At 44.2% G+C, this 18,234-nt stretch overlaps 1 protein-coding gene across 1 annotated transcript in view; it reads left to right on the top strand.

Annotated features, from left to right (window-relative positions):
• Window positions 1–11,867, top strand: part of LOC117054561 (V-type proton ATPase subunit S1-like) — a 40,011-nt gene extending 28,144 nt beyond the window's left edge. Inside the window, exons 7-10 of the mRNA XM_033163518.1 lie at window positions 1,573–1,820; window positions 5,919–5,972; window positions 8,625–8,862; window positions 11,605–11,867. Coding sequence (XP_033019409.1) covers window positions 1,573–1,820; window positions 5,919–5,972; window positions 8,625–8,862; window positions 11,605–11,814 — 750 coding nt within the window. The 3' untranslated portion in view covers window positions 11,815–11,867. The remainder of the gene's footprint in view (window positions 1–1,572; window positions 1,821–5,918; window positions 5,973–8,624; window positions 8,863–11,604) is intronic.
• Window positions 11,868–18,234: the final 6,367 nt, after the last annotated feature.

Raw genomic sequence — 18,234 nt, 5'->3', positions numbered from 1 at the left:
ACATACTATAGGACGTTGTGCTAAGTATTGCGAACATCACTCCTAAGGATGTGAGTAGCTTTCATAAGACAAATTCCTCTATCCTCCTCTCTGCTGCAGCCAATGAGAAAATCTAAGGTGGAAAAGTTTGTGGAGGGATGCAAAACAGTTGGATTTGGCAGGAAAGTGCCCTTAGCAGAAATGGCTTATTGATATTTCCTGCATAATCCACACAGCTTTTGCTTTTCCGAACGACGTGTTCCCTTAGGTTATACCCGTGTTCAAGGAAAAGTTGTGTTGAAACTTGCTCTCATTCTCTTATCTGGGTACCTATTTAACCAGACTCGTCCCGCTCAGCCAGGATTACTAACTGCTAGCTATTGCAGCAATTTAAATATATTATCATATGCATTCCCATATTTGCCAGGGATCTTATTTTAATCTGGTTAGGTGGCTACTCACTTCACTTTTCCATACAGTATAGTTCAATAAGAAGACGTTTCATGTAATTGTATGCTTAATTGTTTTATTGAAGGGTGGGATGCTTCTGGCTAAACTTCGCTAGAGGAGTTGCGGCACAGCAGTGAAAGCAAAGCTTTTGGATTCCTGAAAAATCTGTTCTTTACTTCATTCTTTCTCCAGAATCAAAGTATTCCCCATAGCTCAGTCATCAGTTCCTCCTACAAAATCTTATTTCTGTTATTAGCATTACAGTTCTCCCCAGACAACATTGCTAGCCCCAGTGTCCCTTAACATACAGACAATTGATTAAACACAGTATAATTTAATCTTCATAACCTTTTCCCTGTGTGAAATAAAATGGCTACACTTTGGGAGGAAGAAGAGAGATTAATTTTTTTTAATTAAAAAGTAAAACACTTAATGCCTTTCTTTGCGATAGATTGCTTTCTAAAAGGGAACGTTGTCTTCCTTTAAATGCCACATTCTGGCAATAATAGTTGCAACTGTTGTTGATGGCATCCGTGTGTCTCGAGAGACAATGGAGTGCTCCTCCGGGGTGAAGTCAAACGGCACCAAAGTGACCTCCCCGGGGCACAAGCCTGGGCAGGGTGTATGGAGGTTCTGGGCTGCCCAGATGACAAGACCCCCCTCTCAACCTCGCTGCTAATAATAATAATAATAATAATAATAATAATAATAATAATAATAATTTATTTGTACCCTGCCCATCTGGCTGGGTCTCCCCAGCCACTCTGGGCGGCTTCCATCAAATATTAAAATACATTTAAAATACCACAGTTTAAAAACTTCCCTAAACAGGGCTGCCTTCAGGTATTTTCTGAATGTCAGGTAGTTGTTTATCTCTCTGACCCCTGATGGGAGGGCGTTCCACAGGGTGGGCACCACTACCGAGAAGGCCCTCTGCCTGGTTCCCTGTAGCTTTGCCTCTCGCAGTGAGGGAACCGCCAGAAGGCCCTCGGCGCTGGATCTCAGTGTCCAGGCTGAATGACGTGGTCCAAAGGAAAGCAGAGCAATACGTTCAGCATGTGAACAGCCAGCTTTGACTCAGTATCTGTGTTTCACCTCAAGGTTTTGTTTTCTGTTCAAATAATCGGCAGAATTCTCTTTTAGGTACCAGTGGGACCTGATGTCGCATGGAAGAGCAGAAGGCACCTAATGTCTGTCGAAAGCCAAGAAGCTAATCTGTATGCCCCAATAAATGTAACCAATGGAACAGGCCCCAATGCCACGTGCATCCTTTTTTACGCCACAGATTTAAACGTTACAGTCGATGGCACTGTCATGAATCTAACACATCGCACATTTGAATCTCACGAAGTGGATACCAGCAATTCCAGTTGTTCGGGGACGAATACCACGTGAGTAGCCTGACTTTCACCACTAATTGTCTTTCATGGTACATTGACTGAGGAAGCTGATTTTTTTTTTTTTGTCGTTGTCCCAGATAGCATTACCATTTAGCTTAGCCAAGACTTGAAATCAAAGTCCTAGAAAGATCAGATTAAGGTACAATCATGAAATTGCATAGCTCGCATAGCTTTGGTTATCTCTAGTCTTATGCATTTTAAGTGTCCAAAATGCTTTACAAGCCTTCTTATTAATTTACTCTACGAAGTAGGCTATTAACTACTTTGCAGCCGGAGAACTGAGGCTGTCAACTTGCTAAAAAAATAGAGATGGACAAGCTTTCCCTAGCAAATACCTTTTTCAACCCACTGACAGCCAGCCTTTGATTTCAAGTCTTGGCTAAGACGTTTTTGGTACAGCCTAGAGACTAGGGCTTGCTGATCAGAAGGTCGGTGGTTTGAATCCCTGCCACAGGGTGAGCTCCCTCCTGTTGCTTGGTCCTTGCTCCTGCCAACCTAGCAGTTCGAAAGCACAAAGTGCAAGTAGATAAATAGGTACCGCTCCGGCGGGAAGGTAAACGGCGTTTCCGTGCGCTGCTGTGGTTCGCCAGAAGCAGCTTTGTCATGCTGGCCACATGACCCGGAAGCTGTCTGCGGACAAACGCCGGCTCCCTCGGCCTATAGAGCGAGATGAGCGCCGCAACCCCAGAGTCGGACACAACTGTACCTGATGGTCATGGGTCCCTTTACCTTTACCTAGAGTCTAGGGCTTGCTGATCAGAAGGTTGGCGGTTTGAATCCCTGCCATGGGGTGAGCTCCCATTGCTCGGTCCCAGCTCCTGCCCACCTAGCAGCTCGAAAGCATGTCAAAACTGCAAGTAGATAAATAGGGACCGCTCCAGCGGGAAGGTAAATGGCATTTCCGTGTGCTGCTCTGGTTCACCAGAAGCGGCTTTGACATGCTGGCCACATGACCCGGAAGCTGTCTGCAGACAAACGCCGGCTCCCTCAGCCTATAGAGCGAGATGAGCGCTGCAACCCCAGAGTCGGACACGACTGGACCTGATGGTCAGGGGACCCTTTACCTTTACCTTTAAAGATGTAAAGGGATGCGGGTGGCGTTGTGGGTTAAACCGCAGAGCCTAGGGCTTGCTGATCAGAAGGTTGGCGGTTTGAATCCCCGGGATAGGGTGAGCTCCCGTTGCTCGGTCCCAGCTCCTGCCCACCTAGCAGTTTGAAAGCACATCGAAGTGCAAGTAGATAAATAGGTACTGCTCCAGCGGGAAGGTAAACGGCATTTCCGTGCGCTGCTCTGGTTCACCAGAAGCGACTTTGTCATGCTGGCCACATGACCTGGAAGCTGTACGCCGGCTCCCTCGGCCAGTAACACGAGATGAGTGCCGCAACCCCAGAGTTGGATACGACTGGATCTAATGGTCAGGGGTCCCTTTACCTTTAAAGATGTAAAATTTGCAGTTAACGGATTTCCCCCATGTTCTCTTTTCAAGAGAAACAGAATTTTGGGAGGAAATGATAGTTTTTCAACATTTTACAGATCAAAAGTCACTTTCCTACGTTAGAAACATAGTATATATTATGTATAACTTGATTTGCCATTAAATGACCATCTTTGTTACATTTAAAGCACGGTTTATTCGGACAATATTTACAAGTTGAATTAATTCTTTTCCATTTTGGTTACAAACGGAACTACCAGCTGTAGGACTGGAAAGAACCTAGTCTCTCATTGGTTTTACCAATTCATGAGGAATACGCAAAGCACAATAGAAGCAGGAGAAACCATCATAGTAAAAGGAAAAGGAAACAATGTATTCGGGGGGGGGAGGGGAAAATAATAATTCTGAAATATTCAGAAAATTATTATGTCTCCTCCAGTGTTCCACAGTGTAAACCAGGCATAAAGCATTCATTTCCATAGAAAGGGTCTGGACAAAAGAAGGGAGGAGCACCTGGTTTGTGTGCAGAAAGTCCCAGGTTCGGCCTCCAAGTAGGGCTGGGAATAACTTCTGCCTGAAATCCTGGAGAGCAGCTCCCAGTTAGTGAAGACAATACTGAACTCAATGGACCGGCTTACGATATTTCTATGTAGTAAACAGCTGTTGTTCACCTCTATGGGAACAAATAAATAGGGCACAGTTTTGATGGGGACAGGATCTGTCCAACTCCCCTGACCACAGGTGGTCTGACCTAATGGGATGCTGCAATAGGGACGCTCAGGCCATTGTCTATACCTCTCCCATCATTCTCACACTTGGCATACTTGTGGAAAGGCTGTATGCAGACACTCACCTATGTCAGTATCCTATGTTTTCCTATGCCATTCCTATGTATCATTATTATTTATTAAATTTCTATACCACCCTTCACCCAAAGATCACAGGGCACTTTACAATATAAAAACCACAAAAAATGCATACCACAATAACAAACAGACACAATAACTCCCATCCATATATATCATAACACTGTAGGAATGACACCTGTGTCAATGTTGGCTTCATTTTGTTGTTCTGGATTTGATACCCCAAATGTCGCCATCCTCTAAAATGTGGCACCTCATATTCTGAGCTTTTCGAAACTGGAACCAGAATTCCATATGCATTCTGAAATGCATCTAAACTTTTGTTTGAATTGTGATCCTTATTCAGTGGCGTTGCGTCCTTTATTGGCGCCCGGGGCATGTGAGTGCACCAGGTGGGTCCAGGGGCTGGGCATGGAGGGTGAACAAAACCCGCTGAACCATCCGAACCCTAGCCGCTGCCAGGCGGGCGTGGGGCACGGAGGGTTCATGGGGCCACGCTGCGCTGCCGCCCGCCCACCAGCACAGAGGGAACCCGATTGACCGATGTGACCCTTGGTGAGAGGGCCAGGGGTGCAGCAACAAGGCCCAGAGACCCTCCCCCCCGGTAGCAGGCAGAGCAGGGATCCCTGCGTGGGGGTGCCATGCGCCAGGGACTACAGCTCTCTGGCCCTCCCCATTCTATGCCCCTGTCTTTATTCATATCACTGCAAGAGCCAACTGTGCAAAGAAATCTGTACATGGACTGTCCATTCCTCTTGGTTCAGCCAAGAAATACCATGCCACCACAGCTTGTCACTCCTCAAACCAAACACAGCCAGCAAGCCATACCTTGCGTTCCATGTGCAGATAGGGGAGGGTGTGGCCACCAGGCATGTCAGTGGTAGCGTGTGCAGCTAGATCACAGGTCCCTGTGAACCCCTGTGTGTGTGTGTGTGTGTGTGTGTGTGTGTGTGTGTGTTCATCTGAATTCTTCTCTTACATCAGGAAGCCTCTGCGTTACAATGGCCCAGGCCCGACATTTCCCATTGAAACAAGGAACATTTCCCTAGCGAATAAAGTGGAGTGTGAACTTCAGAACACACAGGGTACTTTCCCCTCGCAGCACGTCTCCTCCCACAGAGTTGCTATTTCAGAGCGAAAAACACTGTAGGAGCTTCTCGTGCCCCATTTCCAAACACTTTCTCATCAAGCCAGAATTGTGTCCAGAGCCATTATATTCATGGAAAAGAAGAAGAAAGCTAATAAGCAGTTCAGTTTATATGTATATATGAGGTGCAAAACAAAAAAAGGAGAGAGTTGTGCCAGCGTAGCTGCTTCTTTTGTCTTCCTTTCACTGTTCGCTTCCAAGAGAATAATTATGCATGTCTTCTATTCATCCACATGTCTTCTCTTACTGCTGTGTGCTCTCCTTGCCTGTGCCCTCATTTTATTCAAATGTCTTGGTCCCCACAACCACCACCATGATCAAAACTCCCATTAACATTATGTGAGGCAATAATTTCATTGTAAGGTCTCGTTACAGGGAATCCTTGCCACCACTTAAATTTAAGTGAGCTGTAAATAACTCCATAGATCAAGGTCTTCAATATATTCCCCCTTTTGTTTGAAAGGGAGATAAGGAAACAGCTGTCTTCTTTGCAATATTTTCTGCTCCGCCATCTCTTTGTCTTTACCTACCAATTTAGACGTGTTCCTATTTTTTTTAAAAAATGAAAAAGGTTCATATGAAAATTATATGATGTAACATTATCTTGCATCTCTCCCCTCCTCCCCGACCCCCTTGTCAGGTTGTCGTTAAAATACACCAACCCAGCGAAGGGCATTGAGAGTCTGGAAATCAGGTATGTTTATGAATTAATTTACTTATACGATTTTTTTTTAATGAATGTCGAGGTGCTTCCCACTTACAGAATGGGACTTCCTCTTATCTCCCCACAAGTCTACAAAATCCAAGGCAAACAGAAACTAATGGCAATAGTCTACCCACTATTGCTTGTATTCAAGTTTTATTCATGATTAAAACTTGTGATGATTAGTCCAAATATCGTTGTATCAGTTGTAGAAACATAGAAACAGGGCTGTGAGGAGGTCCTGCTGGGTGATTATATCTGCAACGGAGCCAGGTGATGTAGTGTACAAACAAATGCCCTGTACCTCGGGTTACAGACGCTTCAGGTTACAGATGCTTCAGGTTACAGACTCCGCTAACCCAGAAATAATACCTCGGGTTAAGAACTTTACCTCAGGATGAGAACAGAAATTGTGTAGCGGCAGCAGGAGGCCCCATTAGCTAAAGTGGTACCTCAGGTTAAGAACAGTTTCAGGTTAAGAACAGACCTCCAGAACGAATTAAGTTCTTAACTCGAGGTACCACTGTATACCTGAAGGAGCATCTCCACCCCCATCATTCAGCCTGGACACTGAGGTCCAGCACTGAGGACCTTCTGGCAGTTCACTCACTGTGAGAAGTGAAGTTACAGGGAGCCTTCTTGTCAGTGGCGCCCTCCCATCAGATGTCAAGGAGATAAATAACTGTATACAACTTTTAGAAGACATCTGGAGGCAGCCCCATACTGGAATTTTTTAAAAAATGTTTGATGTTTTCTTATGTTTCTATATGTGCTAGAAGCTGCCCAGAGTGGCTGGAGCAACCTAGCCAGATGGGCGGGATATAAATAATAAAAATATTATTATTATTATTAGTAGTAGTAGTACTACTACTACTACTACCCAAAGCCAGCATTTCTCCTTAAATCACTCTGAATAAGGATGTAGTTCACTTGACGTTAGTGCCACTACATGTCCTGGGTCTTCAACCCTGCCTCAGAAGGTGCCTTAGCAAATGGATTATACGGTACTTCAGGGAAAAGACAGTTTGGGATTGAGGTCAAGCTAGAATGTCTGGCCAGAAATTTGTAACAAGTAATAAAGACCATTTTGATGGGTACGAGAAAATAGAATAAAACGGAGATGATTTCAAATTAAAAAGCTTAAATCTTTCCTCACTGCGGTTCAGAGTGCTATTAACCGGGCAGCGAATGGTTCACCAAAGCAAGCTTCTTCCCACTACAATAGCCTCAGGCACCGGGCCTGTAATCAACACAGAACCATCCTGGGTGTGTGTGTGTGTGTGTGGAAATAAGTAAAAAAATAACCCTCTGCTGACAGACAGGAGAGCTTGTCCATTGCAGAACTCACATTGCAAAAAGTATCATGAGCTGTAAACAGGCCCCTCTAAGCTGGAAAACATGATTATTGTGTTGTTTATTACAAATCCGCTCTAGCTACCTAGGCTTCCAGTCTGCTGGCGGGGGGGGGGGAAGCAATACCTGCCCTTAGGTGTTCAATCAAGTTATTCCCTTCACATTTAACATACAGTATATGCTCCTCCTGTTTTCTGTTAAGATAAACCTACCATCCCATGTCTTGATTTGGTATAGACCCTGATAATTTCAAAACAGTTGGTGGATTGTGCTTTATTGCATACAATCACATCAAGCCAGTTGAAACAAACAAACAAACAAACAAACAAACAAACAAACAAACAAAACAGAGAGGGGGAGAAATGCAATGCCAGCTGAATCCTGCAACCAGTGTTGCATGTCTTAGGAACAAAGGAAGTTGCCTTATAGTAAATCAGACTATTTGTTCATTTATCCTACTATTGCCTGCTCTGACTGGCAGTGCCTATCCAGGATCTGAAGGCAGAGGGCTCTCCCAGCATCTCTTACCTGAACCTTTTACTAGAGGTGCCTGGAATTGAACCTGAGGCCTTTGCACAATCTATTATCATTATCATCATCATCATCACCACCACCACCACCACCACCACCACCACCACCCAACCTGATGGGCAGGATACAAATAATAAAGTTGTTGTTGTTGTTGTTGTTGTTGTTGTTGTTGTTGTTGTTGTTGGGAAGCTGCAGGACAGGAGACAGGAAACGGGAATCACATGGCAAGGCCCAAATTGTGCTGCATTTCTTGCAGGTTTATAAAGGGAGTGCATAAGTATTTCCCTCTCATGTTTGGTTCAGTGTTTAGAGGCACACCCCTGCCTCATGCACATGCTTTCTTGTGCTCCCCTCAATGGCTTTTCAGTGAATTTATCCGTATTCACACATGGCTCCTTTCCATAAGAAGCAGAAGCCTCTTTTCTTTTCCCCAAGGAGAATCAGCTTGTTCCCTTCTCTCCATTGCCCTTACCCGTCAGCAGAAGGCTCAAACCCAGAAATTCTGTAGCCTCTCTGCGAGTAAATCTGGGGGAAAGTATGAACCGCTGAACTCCACCCTTGTATCCTTCATTTGCTGCAGCACGCGAGACAACCTTGGGGGTCTCATTGTCGCTGCTAACCGAATGGCACATCTGAAGAGACATCTCTTAAACCCAAACGTGCCTGCTTAATCCTATCTCACGGCCACCGGGTAATTCCCAAAGGAAAAGATTCCGTGGCAGAATGAATCGATGTGTTCTATGTTTCTCCTTTCTCTAGTTTTTTGATGAGCAACAAGTACTACGTAGGCTCTGCTCGAGAGTGGTTCACTTTAGATTTTGTTCACATTAAACAAGACAACAAGGAAACGGCTATATTTACTGCCCCCTCCATCTCTGGCCCTGCGGAGTATTCATTCCATTGCCAGCTGGTGGGAACAAGCAACCATTATGGGGCAACGTTGACTCCCTACAATAGTGCAGCGAAAGTGTGGCAGGTTGTCATCTCTGAGTTCCAGGTGAGTACACAGTGCAGTTTGAGAGGCAATTCTAACAGCTATTAGTTTGCTGTCGGAGTTTCTGAAAGGTCTGCCCAACCACTTACTTTCCCCTTCAACCCTAAGAGAAAGTTTTAACCAACACTCTTTTCTGGGTCCCCAGTGAGCTCTTCAGTAACATGAAGAGGAAGGATTGACAGGGTTGGGGCAGCCTATAAATGGGGAGAACAAGGAAAAAAGAAGATTCCCCAGAAAAACATCCATAGAAATCATCAGACTCACACCAATCATTATCCATTTTTTATCCAGTCAAACAATTAAACAAATTATACTGTATTTTTCCGTGTATAAGACGTCCCCATGTATAAGACAACCCTAAATTAAGAAATCAATATTTTAAACACCCAATATCACCCAAACTTGATGAGTTCTCCCCCCCCCCAAATTTACAGAACGAGCAGCTGAAACTCTGGACTGTATTTTTCCGTGCATAGGATGCCCCCCTGGGTATTAGATGACCCCCTATTTTGGACTAAAAAAAAGAGCAAAAAATATTGTCTTATACATGGAAAAATATGGTATTTTGCCACTTCAGTGAATGGGGTCGTTTTTAAAGGAATGGTGTGTGAATCATGGCTTAGTAATAGAGTATATCCAATATACATGAAAACCCACGATCTTAGTCAACTTAAAAGTTCTTGGGGTGAGCTCCCCGCTCAAGATTCTGGAAGGGTGATGGCACAAACCGGAATTCTTTTATAAAGACCTTGAAAAATCTTCAGTGAGTAACAGACAAAAAGAGAATATTGTTTTATAGGCTTTTCTTGCTTGTCAACAACAGGATGCGAGGTGGCACATCTTTATTTTGTGGGTGGAAGACCACTGCCCCCTACCACTGCTATGGCAAAATATAAGCAAGGATTTTGCCAAGTGCAGAAATTACAATAGGTATTTTCAAAAACTAGAAAGGCACATTGAGACAGTCAAGCGTCCAGACTGAAACTTTAGAAGAGACATCTCAGACTGGCATGTTGTGGCTTTATTTTACTCTTTAAAAAAGATCAATATGGCTGTACTCTGCAAACATTGTCTTCCCGCCTTTAGCCCCCTCAGTCCTGTTTCAGATAAAGTGCTTTAGCAACATCAAAGCCTTGTTACATGCTTCAAGCACTTTGGCACCGAGAACGGTATCGAGTCTGTATTATTTCATAGCCACTCAATGCTCTGTGGGAGCCATAACAACATTATGCAACCTCACCGTTTTGTCAGCCAGCCAGCCAGATAATAGTATGTGTGTGTTTTCCCTTTGCAACTTTTGCCCAAAGCCTGAAGAGAACAGACCCTCCATTATCCATGGACAGTCCCGGATTTACAGAAGCTGTCCCAGTTTTTTATTAGATCCCAAAATGTCCCGCTTTTCTTAGGACGACCCTATTTTCATCTGAGAAATGTTGGAGGGTATGGAGTTATGCGACTCCGAAACCAAGGAGATAAACAAATACACAATCTTTAGAAGACATCTGAAGGCAGCTCTATATAAGGAAGGTTTTTTTTTATTTAATGCTTTGTTATGTTTTTATAATAAAGGGAGCAGGTGGCGCTGTGGTCTAAACCACTGAGCCTCTTGAGCTTGCCGATTGGAAGGTTGGCGGTTCAAATCCATGCAATAGGGTGAGCTCCTGTTGCTCTGTCTCAGCTTTTTGCCAACCTAGCAGTTCAAAAGCATGGCAGTGCAAGTAGATAAATAGGTACCACTGCGGTGGGAAGGCAAATGGCGTTTCCGTGCGCTCTGGCTTCCAGCATGGTGTCCTGTTGCACCAGAAGCGGTTTAGTCATGCTGGCCACATGACCTGGAAAAGCTGTCTGTGGACAAACACTAGCTCCCTTGGCCTGAAGCGAGATGCGTGCGACACCCCATAGTCACCTTTGACTGGACATAACTGTCCAGGGGTCCTTAACCTTTTACCATAAAAAACTTTTTTTAATATATAATTTTTATTAGATTTTTACATATATTTTTCAAACATCATTTAACATTGCTTCACATCTTATACAATATTTTTGGACTTCCATCAACCACGTCTAAAGATTTCCAATCTTCATAACTTAATCTTGTAATTTCATAATTTTTTTTTACTATTACTATTGAGTAGGACACCCCTATTTTCCCTGGAGAAATGTGGAGGGCATGAGAGAAATTAGGCAACGAAATGAAATGATGGTGCAAATGTAACCACAGCCGAAATTTCCCGGCTTTTGTTTTCCAACACACAAAATGGAAATAGAGTTGCCAAGCTGTGAGTAAACACTCAACATCCTTATTTCCTACCCCTGTTTGAGAGGTGCCTTAGCTCAGTGGGAGACCACCAACTTTGTGTCAGATTCCAAGTTAGCCGCAGGCATTGTCCTAAGGAGTCTTCCTCAGATAGACGAGACCTTTAGGAAATCGACGGAGCTGGGTTCAAAGGGCAACCTGAACTATCGCTCTGTGGGGCTTTTTGTTTTGTTTTGGTTTTGGTGGAAGGAAAGCTTTTTAGCTACGTGAAGGTGGCCTAGCAATGTCGATGTGCAGAAGTTAATGGTTGTTGCCCAGGGCTGTATCCTTAGAATACCCCTCGATTTTCCATAGTTTTAACTTACAGCTTTCCTATGGTTAAACAAACAAGATGGGACTGTGGTTAATGAACACATTGCGAGTAGACATGGGACATAAAGTACAGATTCCTGGTGGCTCAACCCTCCTTCCCCCTTTCTCTTTTGCAGATCCAAGCGTTTAACGTTGAAGGCCGCAAATTTTCCTACGCCAGTGACTGCACAACTTTCTTCACCCCTGGAATTTGGATGGCTTTGGTGACCTCGCTAGTCTTATTACTGATCCTGACCTTTGGGATCCACATGATTGTGAACCTCACAACCAACAATAGGTTTGATGACCCCAAAGATCAACCTCTGACAGTCCCACAAGGAGAATAGCAGCCGAGAAAGATGTGACATTTGTCACATGGTTGGGCCCTGCTACGCAAGATACCACCACACCATCATAGCCAGCTGCAGGGCATCCAAACTGGATCAGGTCCATGGCACAATCAGGGTGCCACTCTAATCCTTTTCTCCACTCCATTGTATTGATGGAAATCCTTTCCGTCTCCTTCCCATGGGAGAAAAGTTCCAGTAGCATCAAACTGGAGATTTTCTCCCATTGTGAATAGCAGGTGGTAAAGGAAAAGGTAAAGGTAAAGGGACCCCTGACCATTAGGTCCAGTCGTGTCTGACTCTGGGGTTGTGGCACTCATCTCACTCTATAGGCCGAGGGAGCCAGCGTTTGTCCGCAGACAGCTTCCGAGTCATGTGGCCAGCATGACAAAGCCGCTTCTGGCGAACCAGAGCAGCGCACGGAAACGCCGTTTACCTTCCCGCCACAGCGGTCCCTATTTATCTACTTGCACTTTGATGTGCTTTCGAACTGCTAGGTGGGCAGGAGCTGGGACTGAGCAACGAGAGCTTACCCCGTCGCAGGGATTTGAACTGCCGACCTTCTGATCAGCAAGCCCTAGGCTCTGTGGTTTAACCCACAGCGCCACCTGGGTCCCTTGAATAGCAGGTGAGAGCCCCCAAATCTGATCAGGCCACAGCATGGGGCAAGGGGAAAGGATTAAAGGCCCACCCTTCTTCGAATCATAGAACTGTAGAGTTGCAAGGGACCCACAGGGTCATCTAGTCCAACCCCCCTGCGATGCAGGAATCCTACACACACCCGTTCCTGGGTGGGCTCAAACCACCAAACTTCTTGTTAACAGTTGCACTGGCCCTTTTCGCCGCAGGAGAGCTCTGTCACGGCTGCAACCCAGCTAAGCCCTCCCTCATCAGCTAATTGCACACTGGGGCTAACCCTGTGGCACATCTCAGTATCATGCCACGTTAAACAGTCATGGCTTCCGCTAAAGAATACTGAGAGCTGTACAGTCATACCTTGGTTCTCGAACAGAATCCGTTTCGGAGGTCCGTTCAAAAACCAAGGCACGGCTTCCAATTTGCTGCAGGAGCTTCCTGCACTCAATCAGAAGGCATGTCGGACGTTCGGCTTCCGAAAAACATTACAAACCGGAACACTTCCAGGTTTTCGCCATTCAGGGTCCAAAAGTATTGAGTATCAAGGCATTCGAGAACCAAGGTACGACTGTAGTTTGTAAAGGGTGCTGAGAGTTGTTAGGAAACCCCTATTTGCCTCAGAGAGCTACAATTCTCAGAGAGGTTTAACGGTCAATCCCTCTTTCCAGGGCATTCTGGGAATTGTATCCCTGGGAAGGGAATAGGGGGGTCTCCTATCAATTCTCATCACCCATAACAGTTCCTAGGACTCTCTGGGGGAAGCCATGGCTGTTTAATGTGGTCTAATCTGTTTAATAGAGACACAGGTGGCACTGTGGTCTAAACCACCGAGCTTCTTGGGTTTGCCAGTCAGAAGGTGGGCAGTTCAAATCTGCGCGACGGGGTGAGCTCCCATTGCTCTGTCCCAGCTTCTGCTAACCTAGCAGTTTGAAGGCACACCGGTGCAAGTAGATAAATAGGTACTGCTGCAGCCGGAAGGTAAACAGCATTTCTGTGCGCTCTGGCTTCCCTCACGGTGTCTAGTTGCGCCAGAAGCGGTTTAGTCATGCTGGCCACATGACCCAGAAAAGCTGTTTGCAGACAAACGCTGGCTCCCTCGTCCTGAAAGCGAGATGAGCGCCACAACCCCATAGTTGCCTTTGACTGGACTTAACCGTCCAGGGGGCCTTTACCTTAATGTGATATGAGATTTGCTTTTAATGCATAGGAGAACTGTGAACTTCAACTGTATTAATGCAGCAGGAAGCATAGACAAAATCAATACAAGGTGTAAGCTTTTGTGGCAATGGAATCTTTTCCCGAAAACGGGAGGCTGTTGGCAGCAGTGTTTGTTCTGTCAGCTGTTCATTACTTCTTTTTTAATCACTTCCTAAATGAAAGCCCTCAGGTAAAGCAGAAACCAGTGGCAGATGTTGCCAGCCTTTAAGAAGACTGGTAGGTGGTGTCAGGAGCTTCACAAATGATTAAAAAAACAAAACACTATTTTGGATACAGTTTGCTAAATAAAGCTTCATTAAGAAATTCCATATCCTTGAGACATTTTTAAAGGTGGGATAAAAATGTTTAGATAAATAGGAAAGACTTTTTATATATATATATAAAAAATTAAGCATTTCCTCCATCAGATAAAGTACAGGGAAATGACCCTCCTCAGGTTAAACAAACAAAGGAACGGACAATAATGCCTAGTTTGGCTCTAAGAGAATATAATTAGTGCATGCTATGCATCTATGCATCTACTAAACGGCTTGTGCATGAGAAGGTTGGTCATACATTACACCCACACACTCAATTATTATAAAGAATAAACTGGACATTGCACTAAATACATCACATGTGACTGTGTTTTTAGTTTAATTTAATTTAACTTATTTAACTACAGGTGTGGTTTTCAGAGGGAGCAGCATGTGGGGAGTGGAGTTTAAAACCTTCCCTATCTAGTTGTGATCCTGTCAAAAATTGGCTCCCCTCTGTGACGAGGAGGCTTAGAAAAGAAGTTCCCGTTGGCCTGTAGGGGGAGGTTTTATTGCTGGGGAGGGAACAGCTGAAGCTGTATTTCTTGCATACTGTGGGTCTGAGGAAAGTCCCCCTGTGCCCGTAATTAAACAAAGCAAATCCTAGTTGCTCGCTGCATAATAAAAGTAACTTTTGGAGATTTCCACGACTGGCCTTTGTCCTTAACTATTTCCCTTAGCATATTTGGTCTATGCTGAACCGGTGTTTAACGTATATTGAAAATCCTGGTGTAAAAAAAATAAAATCATAAACATCATACTTGATTGTGCTTTCATTGCTTTACACACCTTATTGTGAGTTGCTGCGAACACTGTCGGCAGAAAGAGAGGGTAGAAGAAGCGTTTCAAATAAATGAATCATGCAGTTGGAAAAACCACATTTCACCAGTTACACAGAGAACCAGGGTTTCTTAAGTAAATGTAGAAACTGTTCGGTTGTTCAGATTTTTGTTAACTAAATGTGAATGGGGCTGAGGAGCATTGCAGTGCAAGATAATGTCCCAGCTATGCACAGCCATTCCATTCCCATGCATACATTTGGCTAAGCAAGACCTTGGCTACATGATCAGTATCATATCTATAGCATATGCTATATCTTTTATATATCTATATATAAGATATATATTTATAGATCATATCTATAGCACGCCACTCTCCTACGTGCATTCTCTCAATGTGTTTCTGAATAACTGAACAGAGATGATTATTTCTTTTTTTTAAAAATTTAATTTTTATTTATACTTTTCAGGTTTATACATTTCATTAATTTTACAATCATTTTAACATTTCAAAACTTGACTTCCTTCCCCTTCTTTCTGCGGTTCCTTAAAGTAATTCTTAAAATATCTTCTGCATATCCAAATTAATTTAATTTGCTCATTTATTTATTTACCCGGTACTTTAAATATATACTCTCATGAAACTGCAGGCTTTTACAATAATCCTGCCCATGTTTTTATCTGTTTGCAATTTATCTGTAAATATTCAATAAATCATTTCCATTCTTTTATATATAAAAACGTTTGTTATCTTGATTTCTTATTCTTCCGGAGAGTTTCACCATTTCTGCATATTCCGTAAGTTTTTGTATCCATTCTTCCTTTGCTGGGACTTCTGCTTCTTTCCATTTGATGATGATGAATTTCAGCAGCCCAAACAAGTTCTCTGACCAGTTTGCACCAATGATAGAAATATAAAGGGTTGGATCCAGTGAAATTGCCCAGTTTGCATAACATAACTTTCCCTCCCTCTCCTCCCTCTGTGCATTCCTCAGATCTTTTCTGAAGGTTTCCCCAAGCATCTGGAGTAGATGAAGGAGAGAAGAGGGAAAATATCTGCTGCAGATGTTCTTGTGCAGACTGATGACTACACAAACAGATGACTTTGTCGGGTACAACCCAAAGTACAATTCCCACTAAGAGTTAATCTATGTCACAGTTGTAAACCTCCTTAATGGTTGCTCCCTCTTCTCAGGTGATCGTGAGAATTGTAATTCTGAGAGAGGGGTGTGTGAAGGATCTGGAACAAGAGAAGCCCAACTGACTTACCAAAATACAACTGCCAGGATTATTTTGAGGGAAGCATTAATGGCAAGTTGAATGGAATTAAACCAATTTATGTTTCTAAGCTCCCCAGGCTAGGCAAAATCAGAGCGAGAAAAAACTACAACTAACATCAGCATAGAACAATTAAAGGTAGCATTTTAAAAAAGGTAGCGCAGGTGGCGCTGTGGTCTAAACCACAGAGCCTAGGGCTTGCCGATCAGAAGGTCGGCAGTTTGAATCCCCGCGACAGGGTGAGCTCCCGTTGCTTGGTCCCTGCTCCTGCCAACCTAGCAGTTCGAAAGCACGTCAATGTGCAAGTAGATAAATAGGTATCGCTTCGGCGGGAAGGTAAACGGCATTTCTGTGCACTGCTCTGGTTTGCCAGAAGCGGCTTAGTCATGCTGGCCACATGACCTGGAAGCTGTATGCTGGCTCTCGGCCAATAAAGTGAGATGAGCGCTCCAACTCCAGAGTCGTCCGTGACAGGACCTAACGGTCAGGGGTCCCTTTACCTTTTTAAAACCCAAAGGGAACTATACTATATATTCTCAAAACTATACTCCAATAAGCAAGGTCAGCTTAAAGGAAAGGAGTAGTGATTTCTGGCTGAAGTGCAAAGTATTTGTAATAATAAACAAACAAACAAACAAACAAACAAATAATAAATACAGTTGTACCTTGGAAGCTGAATGGAATACATTCCGGAAATCCATTCAACATCCGAAACATTTGGAAACCAAAGCGCAGCTTCTCATTGGCTGCAGGAAGCTCCTGCAGCCAATTGGAAGCCGCAGAAGCCACACTGGACATTGGGCTTCTGAAAATTGTTCAAGAACTGGAACACTCACTTCTGATTTATGATCATTTGGGAGCCGAAACGTATGAGTTCCAAGGCGTTTGGCAACCAAGGTATGACAACAACAACAACAACAACAACAACAACAACAACAACAACAACAACAACAACAACAACAACAACAATGGCATTTCTTATATCCCACCCATCTGACTGGGTTGCCCCAGCCATTCTGGGCAGCTTACCTCAAAAATATAGACAAGAAGAAGAAGAAGAAGAAGAAGAAGAAGAAGAAGAAGAAGAAGAAGAAGAAGAAGAAGAAAGAAGAAGAAGAAGAAGAAGAAGAAGAAGAAGAAGAAACATAGAGCATTAAATGCTGCCCAAATCGAGGCTGTCTACGAAAATGAAAGACAGCTCCCACCTTCAGGTTTCTCTTTCATCAGACCTGACAGGGAGAGAAAGAGGCAGGCGACATGTCTGAGTGGCTTGAGCAGGTTGTGTGCTCTTTAACCCGACCATTAAAATTCCACATCCCACATAACCTGTCATTAAAGCTTCAGTGGAAACTCGCCAGCCTATGCTTGTATTTATTATGCATCAGCAGACCTGTAAGCAGCTCTGCCCTCCCACAGAGTCCACTGTGTTTGTGAGAGGCCTGCAGAGTTTAGGCTCGGTGCAAGTGGGATCTCCTAAGAATGCGCCTTAACCACTGCAGATTAGGAAGAGCCTGGTTGGTCATTCCCATTTGTTCCGTGTCTAGAAAGTGTAGGTCCAAGCAATTTTCTGCTTGCCCTGCTCCTTTCCCAGGGAAAACCCACTCTTTGGTGCTAAATCGGGGCAAATGTCAATCTGGAGAAAACCCACGTTGCTGTTTGTTCCGACTGAATGCAAAAGAGCAGATTTCCCTGGGGGAAAGCAGTGGGAGAAGTAATAATAATAATAATAATAATAATAATAATAATAATAATAATAATAATAAATTTATACCCTGCCCATCTGGCTGGGTTTCCCCAGCCACTCTGGGCAACTCCCAACAGAATATTAAAATATGGTTATCAGATTTACCAATACCGCAAAGCATTGTGGGGGAACGCAAAATGCTCACTGTGACTTGAAGGGGTGTGGGCGGATGTGTGTAGGGGTGACAAAAAAAATCTGCATGGGGTACCACTTGGGCTTGCTATGCCTCTGGGTACCTCCATTGCAGGGGGGTTGTCCTAGATGCCCCTCAGAGGTCCTTTCCAAATCTGTGATTCTGTGATCATCCCATAATCGTATTTTCAAACTCCGCTGACGCCTGCGCAGGAGACGCCCACAGGCGGGCAGGGCAGCAGCAGGAAGAAGGGGTTTCTGCTAACACTTACTCCCGAGTAAGCCTGTAGGGGATCGCAGTGCAAGGAGGGGGAGGGAGAGGGAGGGAGTGGAAGCA

The sequence above is a fragment of the Lacerta agilis genome, chromosome 10, assembly GCF_009819535.1.
Source record: "Lacerta agilis isolate rLacAgi1 chromosome 10, rLacAgi1.pri, whole genome shotgun sequence".
NCBI classification, from domain to species: Eukaryota; Metazoa; Chordata; class Lepidosauria; order Squamata; family Lacertidae; genus Lacerta; species Lacerta agilis.
The sequence above is the reverse complement of the archived record's forward strand: the minus strand, read 5'-3'. Positions and strand labels throughout refer to the sequence as shown.